At 35.1% G+C, this 12,268-nt stretch overlaps 1 protein-coding gene across 1 annotated transcript in view; it reads left to right on the top strand.

Annotated features, from left to right (window-relative positions):
* Nucleotides 1–11,438, top strand: part of LOC117786691 — a 46,454-nt gene extending 35,016 nt beyond the window's left edge. The window contains exons 17-25 of the mRNA XM_034625039.1: nt 328–534; nt 1,501–1,667; nt 2,011–3,702; nt 5,030–5,733; nt 6,542–7,218; nt 8,096–8,551; nt 9,607–9,689; nt 9,774–9,960; nt 11,039–11,438. Coding sequence (XP_034480930.1) covers nt 328–534; nt 1,501–1,667; nt 2,011–3,702; nt 5,030–5,733; nt 6,542–7,218; nt 8,096–8,551; nt 9,607–9,689; nt 9,774–9,960; nt 11,039–11,142 — 4,277 coding nt within the window. The 3' untranslated portion in view covers nt 11,143–11,438. The remainder of the gene's footprint in view (nt 1–327; nt 535–1,500; nt 1,668–2,010; nt 3,703–5,029; nt 5,734–6,541; nt 7,219–8,095; nt 8,552–9,606; nt 9,690–9,773; nt 9,961–11,038) is intronic.
* The last annotated feature ends 830 nt before the right edge of the window (nt 11,439–12,268 follow it).

Raw genomic sequence — 12,268 nt, 5'->3', positions numbered from 1 at the left:
CTTGTGTGGTTTCTCTGCCCGAAATCTGTTTCAAGATTTAAATACATAGATTTTTACTGCCTGTCTACATGAATTACTCATTATAGCTGATCGCTGTGTATCTCGGACAAATGTACAAGTAAATTATAAATTATTTGGCGATCTTTAAGATCTGTTGCAATGACATACATACAAAAAACCAAGCAAATATTTATTTTCATTTGCTTTTTGCTGTGGCTCGTTTGTTGTGGCTTTCAAACGAAAGTGGATTGCAATGACAGACAAACCACAACATATGTTCCACAACTATTTACCAATTCTTCTGCCGACTTCTCTTCAACTCTACAGAGACCATCTTTCCGCCAGTCTTCGGTCGTCGTTTGCAGGCGCAGGTTAGCAAAAAGGGTGAGAAATTGATCATGGAAGTGGAGGTGACAGGATTGCCGGAGCCAACAGTTACCTGGCTCAAGGACGATCAACCCATCAAGGATGCCGGACTCTCCGAGCATCGTCTGCTTGCCCAGGGCAACTGTTACAGGCTGATCATTGAGAGAGGTAAGTAAATCTTTGATATAACTGATAAAATTCAATAATATTCAAAATTATTTGTATGAATAAGAAAATCTCAGGCATGCTATTTTTGGATGTTGTATCCTGAAACAGGACCTATTTTTTACCTTCAAAATAACCTAATTAGTTTAATTTTAACTCTTCTTTGCTTTTCTAAGTAGCAAAAATAAAGAAATATCGATTGAATTGGAGTGTTTATTTAGAAAACTTTCCACTTCTAAGCTGACAAAATTTTTCGGAATTTTTACTAATTTGTTCCCCTCATTAATATAGCAAAATTTTTATTATCTAGACAGTATTCTAAGAAATGTTCAATTTAAAAAATGAAAAAAAGCAGAAAAGTTTTTTTTTTAGAAAATAACATTATGCTGTGACTTCTTAATAAAATATTCCAATATATTTAGATATTTATAATCTTGTTTATTTAGTTTTCAAACGAATAGTTGACACTAATTTATTTTTAAAACATTGAAAATACGAATTTTTTTCATTTTGTAAATTTGTATTATAAAAATTAAAATCAAACAACCTATAATCAATTTTATAAAAAAAAATTAATGCCTTAAGGCTGGAAAGTGTATTTTAAATGGACTTATGTACAATGTTATTTTTTTCATTTAGTTGACAAACTTGGAATGATAAATAATTTATTTTAAAAATATTGAATATACAACTCTTTTTTCGATCTTTAAATTTGTATTATAGAAATTAAAATTATACCACTTATTCAATGTTTTTTAATTTGAATAATTACAAAATTATTGCATTTATATTTTCGTTATTTTTATTTAAAAATATGTACATTAGGAGCTCTGTTAAAAACTTAGAATTAATATTTTATATATAAAATATTTGAACCATTTTTATTTAAAAATGTTTAATTTATATTTTTTTATTTAAATATTTTTAATAATCTATTTTTTTATTTCTATTTTTTTTTTATATACTCAGCGCAAATCTCTGACTCTGGCAAGTATATGGTGAGGGCAACAAATGCCGGAGGTGAGGCGAAGAGTATTGCGGACTGTGCGATATTGGAACCATCGCCGGAACGGATGCAGGAGGTGGTCAAGACGATCGTCTATGAGGCACCAGCCACCAGTGAATTCAAAACTGAAGTAAGTGTGCATGTGCTCAATATCTAAATAAAAACCACATGACTGCAAACTCCGAATTCTATCAAACTATTAAACAATCTATCTATAAATTTTACCCCATCCACATATGCTATATAACTCTCAAACTATCTATACTCTATACTATATACTATTTCTATTTATTTATTTTCTCTTTAATTTGTTACGTTGATTTGATTTATATATATATGCCATTTGAATATTTATAATAAACAATTATTGTGAATTCTCTTCTCTCATGATTTCGACGTTGTTCGTTTCGCTTTGCTCATAAAACAAAAACATCTTCATTGAACCAACATTTTGGGTTGTTTTGCCACACTAGAACCACTTCAATCGAGAGCCACAGTCGTATCAGAGAAATCAAAGCGATGCAACCACTGAGAATGATATGCATGGTCTCTCCGAGTCGAAAGTAACCACTGAGCATCGTTGCACCACCGAGGCAACAATGCGTCTAGAACACAAATCGACCTATCTCGATCTGCCCGATGAGCTGACACCACAGCGACCAAAGACACCCACAACCACAACCACTAGCACCACAACAACCACAACAACCACCAATAACAATAACAATAACACTGCCAGCATGGATCAAATCGATACACAAACTTCCAGTTTTAGAGCAACACAACAAATCCCACCACCAGTGCCACCCAAACCCTGTACGCCCATTGTGGCCACGCCCTTTGGCCAACCACTCTCCGAGCAACCACTGCAAATGGAAACGCGTTACGAGATCAGCAAAAACGAACATAAATCGAGCTCATCCTTTGAGTATTTCAAGAAAATGGATGAGAATACGGTCACCCAAAGACCTAAACCACTTGCCCAGAAGCCCCTAGAGACGGTGGTGCGTCAGCCACAGGCTCAAACACTTGCCGAGGAGCTGAGGAGCTTAAATCTGATACCCGGAGCACCACCAGAATTTTGTTATACACCAAAAACGGAGCAACAAACACCCAAAAAGCCTTTAATACAGGATAAAATAAAAATATTGGAGGAAGTGCAGCCAAAGGAGACACCACCACAGGGTGGTGTGCCCGTCTTTCCACCACCTTTGAATCTACAGAGTGTGCAGCATGAAACCACCATGACCAAGGAAGTCAAAGTGGAATATGGTCACCCTATTTTGCGTCCTGCGGCGATTTTGGCCACTCCGGCACAACAAAACACACGTTCGCCCTCGCCCAAGCCCTCGGCGGAGGGCGTGGCCATGTCCAAGCTGTGGACACCGAGTGGTGTCGCTGTTGTCGGTGGTTCAAGTGGTGCAGATCCGGAACCGCCAACGATCCTCAACAAATTGTCAACTCCGACGCCGACAAAGGAATTGAATGCGCCCTTTTTGGTGCAACAGGTGGCTAAAACAATAGCAACACCCACTGTACCACCCACTGTTACCCACCGTGTCAACATTGAACTAGAGCCTGGCGAACCACCAGAGATTTGTTTTGCTCCCAAAGTGCAAGAAGTGCGACGTCCATCTTTAGTTGAGAGCATGGAACAGAAATTGGAACAGAATCTAATACAGGGTCCCAGTAAAGTGTTGCCCCACTCGGTGCCCACTTTGACACCACCGCCACCCAGATCGAATGGCGCCATCTATCGGCCACCGCCGCCTGTGTTGCCCACACGAAATCTTCTGGGTGCCTCCTATGAAAGCGATTACGAAAGCGATCGTTACAAATACAGTGGCAGCGAATCCGATGAGCCACGTGCACGACAGCAACAACCACAGCAACAACAACAGCAACAACAACAGCAACAACAACAACCACAGCAGAGTTCAAGCTTCTTCAAGTCCAGTGGTTATGCTGCCGACACGGAGGAGCACTCCAGTTATCGCAAATCCGAGTCGAGTTTCTATGAGACAAAGTCTTCTTCTTCCACCACAACTGCACCACCAACGAAGCTACAACCTGAGCCACCAGCTCAGCTTTACTTTACACCACAGCCACCACAGCAATCTCAGCAATCTCAACAATCTCAGACGAGTTACAGTCAGGAGGCGAAGGTTCGCATAGATCGATCTTAAATTAGTGCTGAAGAAACATCGATAACAAACCCAATAGACCCCTGTACTTTTTTAAGAACGGGGTCTAAAAATCATACATAAATCGATATTATTTAAATTTTTTTTTATTAAAATTTTTTCAAATATCAACTTAACTTTTTTAAAAGATTTATATTAAAATGTAAAGTGATCTATTCATAGTATTATTTAAATTGCGTTTTTTTCAAAAACATCGATAAAATTTTATTATATAATACTTTATTTCTTATTTTATTTAGTATATATATCTCATAAAATCAAAGTTTCAGTTTTAATCTATTCTGTGATAGATTCTTAATTTCTTAAATGTAATAAAACTTTCAGAATATTTAGAAGCATCGATGCTATCAGCCTAAAATATATTGCTACATTAAATAAATCGATTTTTCTTCAGCTCTATCGTAGATCGATTACAGATCTCAATTAAATCTATCTGTTGTTGTCGTTATTATGTGTTGCACTTGGAAAATGGAGAAAATTCCATTTTCCTTTACTCTGCAAATGCCTCAGTGTTGTTGTCTCTCTCTCTTTCTGTCCTTTTCTAACCATCTTCATAAGCTCGCTTGCCCCTAACTCTGTCTCTCTCTCTCTTTCTGCCTTACTCTCTCATACAGTCAGAGATCTACAAATCATCTCGATAAGCTTTTCATATGCCATTTTAATCCAGCGATTGCTCGAGTTTAAGTTTTCTAGTCTAATATCATTACTAAGTATACATATTTAAAATATACAGACTGAAGACTGACTAAGTGAAACCTAAAAATGATTGAAAAGCTGCAGGGAATGATAATAATTTAAAAATAAAATATACAAATATAATAAAAATTATTTGTTGATTTTTATCAAAAAGAAATACTCTCATATATTTAACTAAACAAAAAAATTATGAAATTATAATATAAAATTTTATTTTATTTATAAATCAGAATAAAAAATGCATTTTTTTTTGTTTAAAATAAAAGAATAACTCTTGTTTTAAAAATTGCACATCTTTACTCCGTTAGGAGGATGAAAATATCCATGTCCGATCGCTATAAAAATTATTATTATTTTGTATTATAAAAATGATTACTGGACATTCTGTATATCACTTAATAATTGATATGCATTTATTTTAGTTATTGCTAATGTGTTTTGCATTGTTTTCTTATTTAATTCAAGAATTTGTTTAATTATTTCTGCATCTGCCTGTTTTCTAATATAATTTTAGTTGTTCTTTAATGATATATGTATTTAATGTTGTTTGATCTACTCCTAAATTAATGCCGCATTGCATTTCCCTTCACAGAATTACAAGTACAGCTCGAGTATGCAACAAAGTAGCAGCAGTTCGATGCAGCACGAGACCAAGTACTCCTCGACTGCCACGCCCCTAATTACGCCCAGTCCCGTGCCGGCACAGCGTAAAACGCCCGCCGGTGAATTCAGCGATTACAGCAGTGAAATTGATGAGCGTTTCCGTTCCGTTTCCCGTGCCAATGAATCCGATGCCGAGATCAAAGGTTATCGTGTGGTTTTCCCACCAACTCCAACACCGAGAACCAATGTTGCCAATGGTCACAAATCTCCAGTGGTTGTGGTTACTCCATCTCCCATGGAATTTGAGCCAACTCCAGCCGAAATCGGCAGCTATTCGAGACCCAAGTTCGAGCCAATTGGCAGGGAAATTCGCCATGAGATTCGCACGGAAAGCAGCTTCAAGAAAAGTCAGCAACAACAACAACAGCAGCAACAACAACAACAACATGTCTTCAAGCCAAAGCCTGTGGCAGCCAAGTTTATAGCCGCCACACAACAGCAACAGCAACAACCACTGCCCAGCTCGCGACCCACCATGTACTACAATGCGGTGGCAGGTGCACCACTGCACCACACCGCAAAGGTTGCACACGAGACCAAGAACGTGATGCAGATGCACGAGTCCACAGAGAGTTCGCAGCGCGTTGTCAACATGCAACAGACGAAGCGCGTCATTCACTTCGATAACAATAGGTAACAAAAATCAGTTTTTATACATCAATAATGTTCTTTATCCTGACTCACTGACTGAATGTTCATTGTGGAGACCAAACCGTAAGACCTAGAGAGCTGAAATTTTCACACAACATAGCTAAGACAATTTGATAAAGAATAAATATTATTTGAGCCTTTGTCCTGACTCACTCACTGACTGACAGATCATTGTGGAGACCAAGCCGTAAGACTTAGAAAGCTGAAATTTTCACACAACATAGCTTGGACAATTCAATAAAGTATAAAGTATAAATAAATTTTGAGCCTTTGTCCTAACTCACTCACTGACTGACTGATCATTGTGATGACCAAACCGTAAGACCTAGAAAGCTGAAATTTTCACAAAACGTAGCTGAGACAATTCGATATAGTATAAATATATTCTTGAGCCTTTGTCCTGACTCACTCACTGACTGACTGATCATTGAGGAGACTAAACCGTAAGACTATGAAAGCTGAAATTTGTACACAACGTAGCTGAGACAATTTGATAAAGTATAAAGCATAAATATATTATTGAGCCTTTGTCCTGACTCACTCACTGACTGACTGATCATTGTGGAAACAAAACCGTAAGACCTAGAAAGCTGAAATTTTTACACAACATAGGTGAGACAATTTCATAAAGTATAAAGCATAAATATATTCTTGAGCCTTTGTCCTGACTCTCCCATTGACTGACTGATCATTGTGTAGACTAAATCGTAAGACCTAGAAAGCTGAAATTTGTACACAACGTAGCTGAAACAATTTGATAAATATAAGTACATAAACCTTTTCCTTATAGTTCAACAGAATATCGCACGCCCTCGCAGCTGCCACCGCCGCCGGCCACGCCCACCAAGTTCATACCGGGCGAGTGTCGGGAGAGCGACTACGAGAGTGAGGTAGAAGGGGCACGCATACAGCCGCTATGGTCACCCTACGGCGATGGCCTGACAAAGGGTTATCGCCGTGTGGCGCCTCCACAAACAGGAGGAAGATCCTGCAGCTTGCCCCGCACCTACGAACGTGTGCTTTCCCCCATGGAGTTCGATCGTGGTCCCGAAATGCCCAGTAAAATTCATGTGGACATTAATACATTGAGAAAGGAGCAACGTGGAGGCAGCACGGTCACCATACAAAATCGCACACAGTCTTTAAATCGCAACAGCAGCATGAGGCAGCAACAACAACAACAGCAACAACAACAACAACAACCACACTACGGTCAAGATCAGCTCGACAATCAACAGCGAGGCGGAACTTTGCCACGTTACGGCTACAGTTCCCTACAGCATCAGGCGGAGGGACAGGGCAAGCGAATGAACTCGACTTTTCTGCAAAAGTCGCATCAATTCATCGATGAAATCAGCAGGGATGTGCAGAACTCGTCAGGATTACGTCCCGGCTTCAAACGCGCTCCCAGCGAGGGCAGCAATCAACCGCAGGCTTACAGGGATGAATCTCGAGTCTCTCAATATGGTGAGTACCCAAAATTTTAATTTGTAGTATCAAAAATTACATTCCCTTTGAATTGGTATTGAAAGTTGAGATTGAGATTTTAAGTATTGAAATTGAAAATTTGTTGAGTGCATTAAACTAACCCCGAGCCCGCTCTAAAAAGCGTATCCTCTTTTAAGACTTTCGTCAAGGATTTTGACAAGCAAAACGAAGAAACTAAAATTGAGTTCACAAAATTGGGAACAAATAACTAAAAAACTTCTTATTGGGATATCAAAATTAGGAAGTGTTAAGAAGGAAATTTAGAGTAGGAAAATGTATTTTAGAAATGTATTTTAGAAATTAAAATAAAATCGCTAAATTTTAGAAAACAAAAATTATTTTATTAAAAATGCCTAGAAACCAAGCAGAAAAAATTTAGGATCACAAATTTAAATTATTTTTTTTTTTTATAAGTTAAAAGTCGGAAAAGTATAAAAATCTAATTTATATAAGGAAAATTATAACTGGATAGATCACATTGCAAAATTGAGACATTTAGAGCAAAAAATTCTTAGTTAAAAATGTCTTACAATAATATATATTTAAAATTTTCTTCTTTAATAACAAAAAAAATTGTTCATATAGTCAAAATAATCAAAGCTTGGTTTTCCTAATATGTATTAATAAACAGGAATATTTTAGTTTTTGAAAGTTTTGCTCATTTTAGTTTCTTATGTTTTGTTTCAATTTTTTCCGTCTCACTTTTGGTTGCTTTAAATTATAATTTCTTTGTTTTTGTAATTACAACAAAAATATTTGAAATTCGCATGAGGTGTGCTTACCTAACCCCCAATATATTTTTGAACATGTTATGGATAAGTTTTTGTATAAAAAGAAACCCCTAAACGTAATTCAGGCACCAAATGCGTCGATCCCAATACCGGTTTAATCTATTTCAAATATGACTTTGGCTATGAGTTTGGCATACTGTTTCCGGGCGAGGGTCACAGGTTTGTGAGCAGCCAGTGGAACAGTCAAGGAAATAGCAACAACAACAACTCCATCAACAACAACAACAAGTACATCAATATTAATAAAAATGGACGACACTCGCCATATCCATTGAAACTTGCCGCTGGCAATGAGCTCGTGATTCCGGTGCAACATGAACGCACTACCGGCTACAGTTCCGACAGCAGCTTTGCACCGTCTTTGAATCGCGCCAAGCCAAGGTCAGCCCAAGGTCAGGCTCAAGGTCAACGCTTTGCACACAAGCGCTATAGTCTGCCGAGCAGTCACAGCCTCGACATTCACCTCGATCGTCTGCACGCTCAGGCGCCTCGTCTGCCACCCGAGCAATTGGTGCGCACAGGTATTGAACACATTGATACTCTACACTGGCAGAATACTCTACTCCGGCTACTCGATGTTGTCACTTAGCTTAGGACATGTTGTCGTTGTCACTGTCATTCACCTGCTAAAGCAGCATACTATTGTACTACACTGCGCATACTTTATATGCGCTACACTCTGCGTATACTTGATATGAAATGCCTTTTAAGCTAATCCCCCATCAAAGAAAAGTGCATGTCTATCAAAAATTAACCAAAAATTTTTAAAAAAAATTGAAAAGCATGTAAAATAAAAAAGTCTTCTTCGGCCTGCCGAAGTTTTGATACCCTTGCAGACCATTGTAGTTAAAAAAAAAAAGTTTTAATTAAACGTAAGATAACTTCTTTTCAAAATCAGACAGTTTTTTTTTGTTGGAAAATTAAAACTCAAGGTTGTTTAAAATTTTAATAAAAATTTTAAAAATAAAATTAACGTAAAATTTTAATATAAATTTTTAAATTAAATAAAGTAAATATAGAGATAGTAAATTAAATTCTATTAAAAGCAGTCATAGAATAATTGAGACTTATTTTAAATAAACTTTTTAATTTAATTACTATTTTTCAGTTTTTAAATACCTATTTAAAATAACAGGAAGCTTTATTTTTTGGTAGCTAAAACTTAAATAGGAATTTCAATGAAGTAAACTTTATATGTGCCCTGTTTTATAAAAACATTTAATTTATTTACTTTATTTATTATTTTAGTTATTTTAAGTTTGTGACATTAAGAAAATGTTTCTTATAATTTCTGCAAGGGTATTTAAAAATGTATAAAATTAAAAAATAATTAAAAATTGATTTGATTGTTGTGCTCGTTATTGTTGCATGTTTTTCGTACCACATTTTGTGTCTTGTGCTTTAAAGTTTCAAGTGAACAAATATTGGCGAATGAAATTAAAGCTTGTGTTGTGTTATTGCCTTGCTCTATATTTGTTGTTGAGTTTGTGTTTTTGAGTGTGTGTGTGTGTTAATCCCACTAATGGACGCTGTCTGAGCTAAGCTGCAGTTTCTAATGATTCTCGACCATCATTAGTGCCGGAATTGCCCAATACGGAGCCCGTCAATGCCCATTTGAACCGCGATGAACAGGCACAAAGGCCGCCATTATTCATAACGGTAAGCGGGAGTCATTAACCTGACCCGAATCGCCATTTCATGCCCCCAATTGTAATGTGTGTACTCCCCCTCACTGCTCTACAGCCCCTGAAAGATATAGCGGTGGGCGTGGGCGGCACGGCGAGATTCGAGTGCATTGTGCAGGCGCATCCGCAGCCGCAGGTCAACTGGACCCACAATGGCCACCATTTGGAGCTGGGCAGTCCGGCGGGTCATCTCATTGAGTACCGGAATGGCGTGTGCCGTCTCACATTGCCTCAGGCGTATCCGGGTAAGTTTGTTCCGGAATCTGCACCACACAGTGGTTCTTTAGCTCGCTTTAGCTTGGATTAATAAACAATTGTAATGAAATATATTTAATTTTTATTCTAAAAACGAATTAGTGTAGGAAAATTTATTCTTTAAAAATAATTGGATATATTTACTTATCAAATTTATGTTTAGTGTTTTCAAGTTAGTTTGCTTACATAAAAAAAAGAACTTTTATGAATCGGAAATGTTCAGGATTCCTACATATTTTTTAATCTTTTACCCGTTATGTTTAATTTTTATTATATTTTTTTTTTAATTTAAAAAAAAAATGTATTTATTCTTTAATTATTTTTCTTAACTAAATGAGATAAACTTAACTTTTGCATATTTCAAATAACTATTTAAAATTTTTTTTTAAAATATTTATTTAATATATTAAAAATTAAAAAAAATTAACTCTTTAACTTGGTTTTCTTAATAAATAAGAAAAACTTAACTTTAGCATATTTCAAATAACTATTTAAAAAATATTTTTTAAATATTTTTTTATAATATTAAAAATTAAATTTTATTAAAAAAATTAACTCTTCTACTTAGTTTACTCATGTTAAAAAGGAAAAAACTATTCTGAATTCTTTTTGCATCCACATTTTCATATTTTAAAAAAAAGTTTTAATTTTTTTTAAATTAAAATAAAATTAGATTTAAAAAAAAATTAAATTTAATTTAAAAAAATTAACTCTTCAACTTAGTTTACTCATGTTAATTAAGACAATAACTATTCTGAATTCTCCTTGCATCCACATTTCCATATTTCAAAAACACTGTTAATTTTATTTTAAATTAAATTAAAAAAATTTAAATTAAATAATTTTGTCAACTTAGCTTACTTAGCTAAAAAAAAACCCCTTTTCTATTCCCATATCACTCAAAAAAAGAACAGATCTATTGGTTTTCAATAAAATACAAGCTCTAGGTATTCTTAAACAAAAGATATAATTGAATTAATCCGAGCTTATTCAACCAAAAGTACCACTGTGCGACAATTTGACTGCTTCATGGAGCCCATAATTTTCATGTTTGATTCATCTTTGCAGACGACAATGGCAGCTACGTTTGCACCGCCATGAATCCACTCGGTGCAGCCAGCACAACCGGAAATTTGAACGTTTCGAGCACAAATCGTGGATTTAGATATTAAGCATACATATTTACATACATTTTAATTCAATATTTATTTATTTTTATGATTTGTTCATGCCAAAGTTTTAAATCTTTAATTCTTCTCTCTGTGTGTGTGCGTGTCTCTAATTCAGTTTTATAAAAAAGAAAGTTTCGTTTTAAATTCTCTCTACGTGTTGCGCATCCTCTGATCCTGCGATCGCAAGGATCATTAACTAGCCGCAATCTCCGACTACGTGCAGAATGAGGGACTATAGTATTACTTGTGTTTTATTGTCGAAAAAGCAAAATAAATAAATACGAAAACGTGTCAAAGTATGTTTTTTACTCTAAATAAAAATAAAAAAATACTTGATGTTGGAAAACTTTATAAATTATTTATTGGGGTAATTAAATGGCAGAAAAGGGATTCCAATGAAATATAAAATCTCTCTCCATAAACTGATCATTTTTCAGTTCTCTATAGATCATTTTCAATTTTCACTTGCCAAAAGCTTTTTTTCGACACTTTCCTGGCGCTCTCTATGGTGAATTTTATGCAGCAATTTCGAAAAAGCTATTTTTAATCTGTTCAAAAGCTTTCGAACTCGTTATTGACGTTAGATGGCGCCAGCTTCGAGAAAAATTTGGAATTTCATGGTTTTTTTTAAAGAATAATTTAAATTATTTTGTACAAAGTATATTTAAATAAACAAACTGATTGTAGATTGTATAAATATGAGTAGAAAGCTTGTTGAAAAGCTTTTGGTCATGATTTTTGTCGATAGAAGGCGCTAGCGGAAAGATCACTTGATTGTTTGTTTTTAACTTAGAATCAAAAAAATTTTGAAATTTAAATCTGTCAAAAACTACTTAAAAATGATAGATTCAAGGAATTTCGATGTATATAATACATATAAACAATTGTGAGCCAATGGAAAATCATTTTTCAATATTTTGTTTATAAATATTATAAACTACAAGGTTCTCACAACAAAGTGCCTTGTATGCTTGTGAATAATTGTAGACTCTTGATAGATAGATTGTATATCCAAAAAACCGCAAATAAGAGTTATGAATTAAACATGAATATAATTATCTTGATGTATGAAGAAATATCAGATGAAATATTTTTGAATTCGCTATATTTTTTTATTTTTTATAAT

The sequence above is a fragment of the Drosophila innubila genome (assembly GCF_004354385.1).
Source record: "Drosophila innubila isolate TH190305 chromosome 3L unlocalized genomic scaffold, UK_Dinn_1.0 0_D_3L, whole genome shotgun sequence".
NCBI lineage: Eukaryota > Metazoa > Arthropoda > Insecta > Diptera > Drosophilidae > Drosophila > Drosophila innubila.
This window is presented reverse-complemented; position numbering and strand designations above follow the sequence as displayed.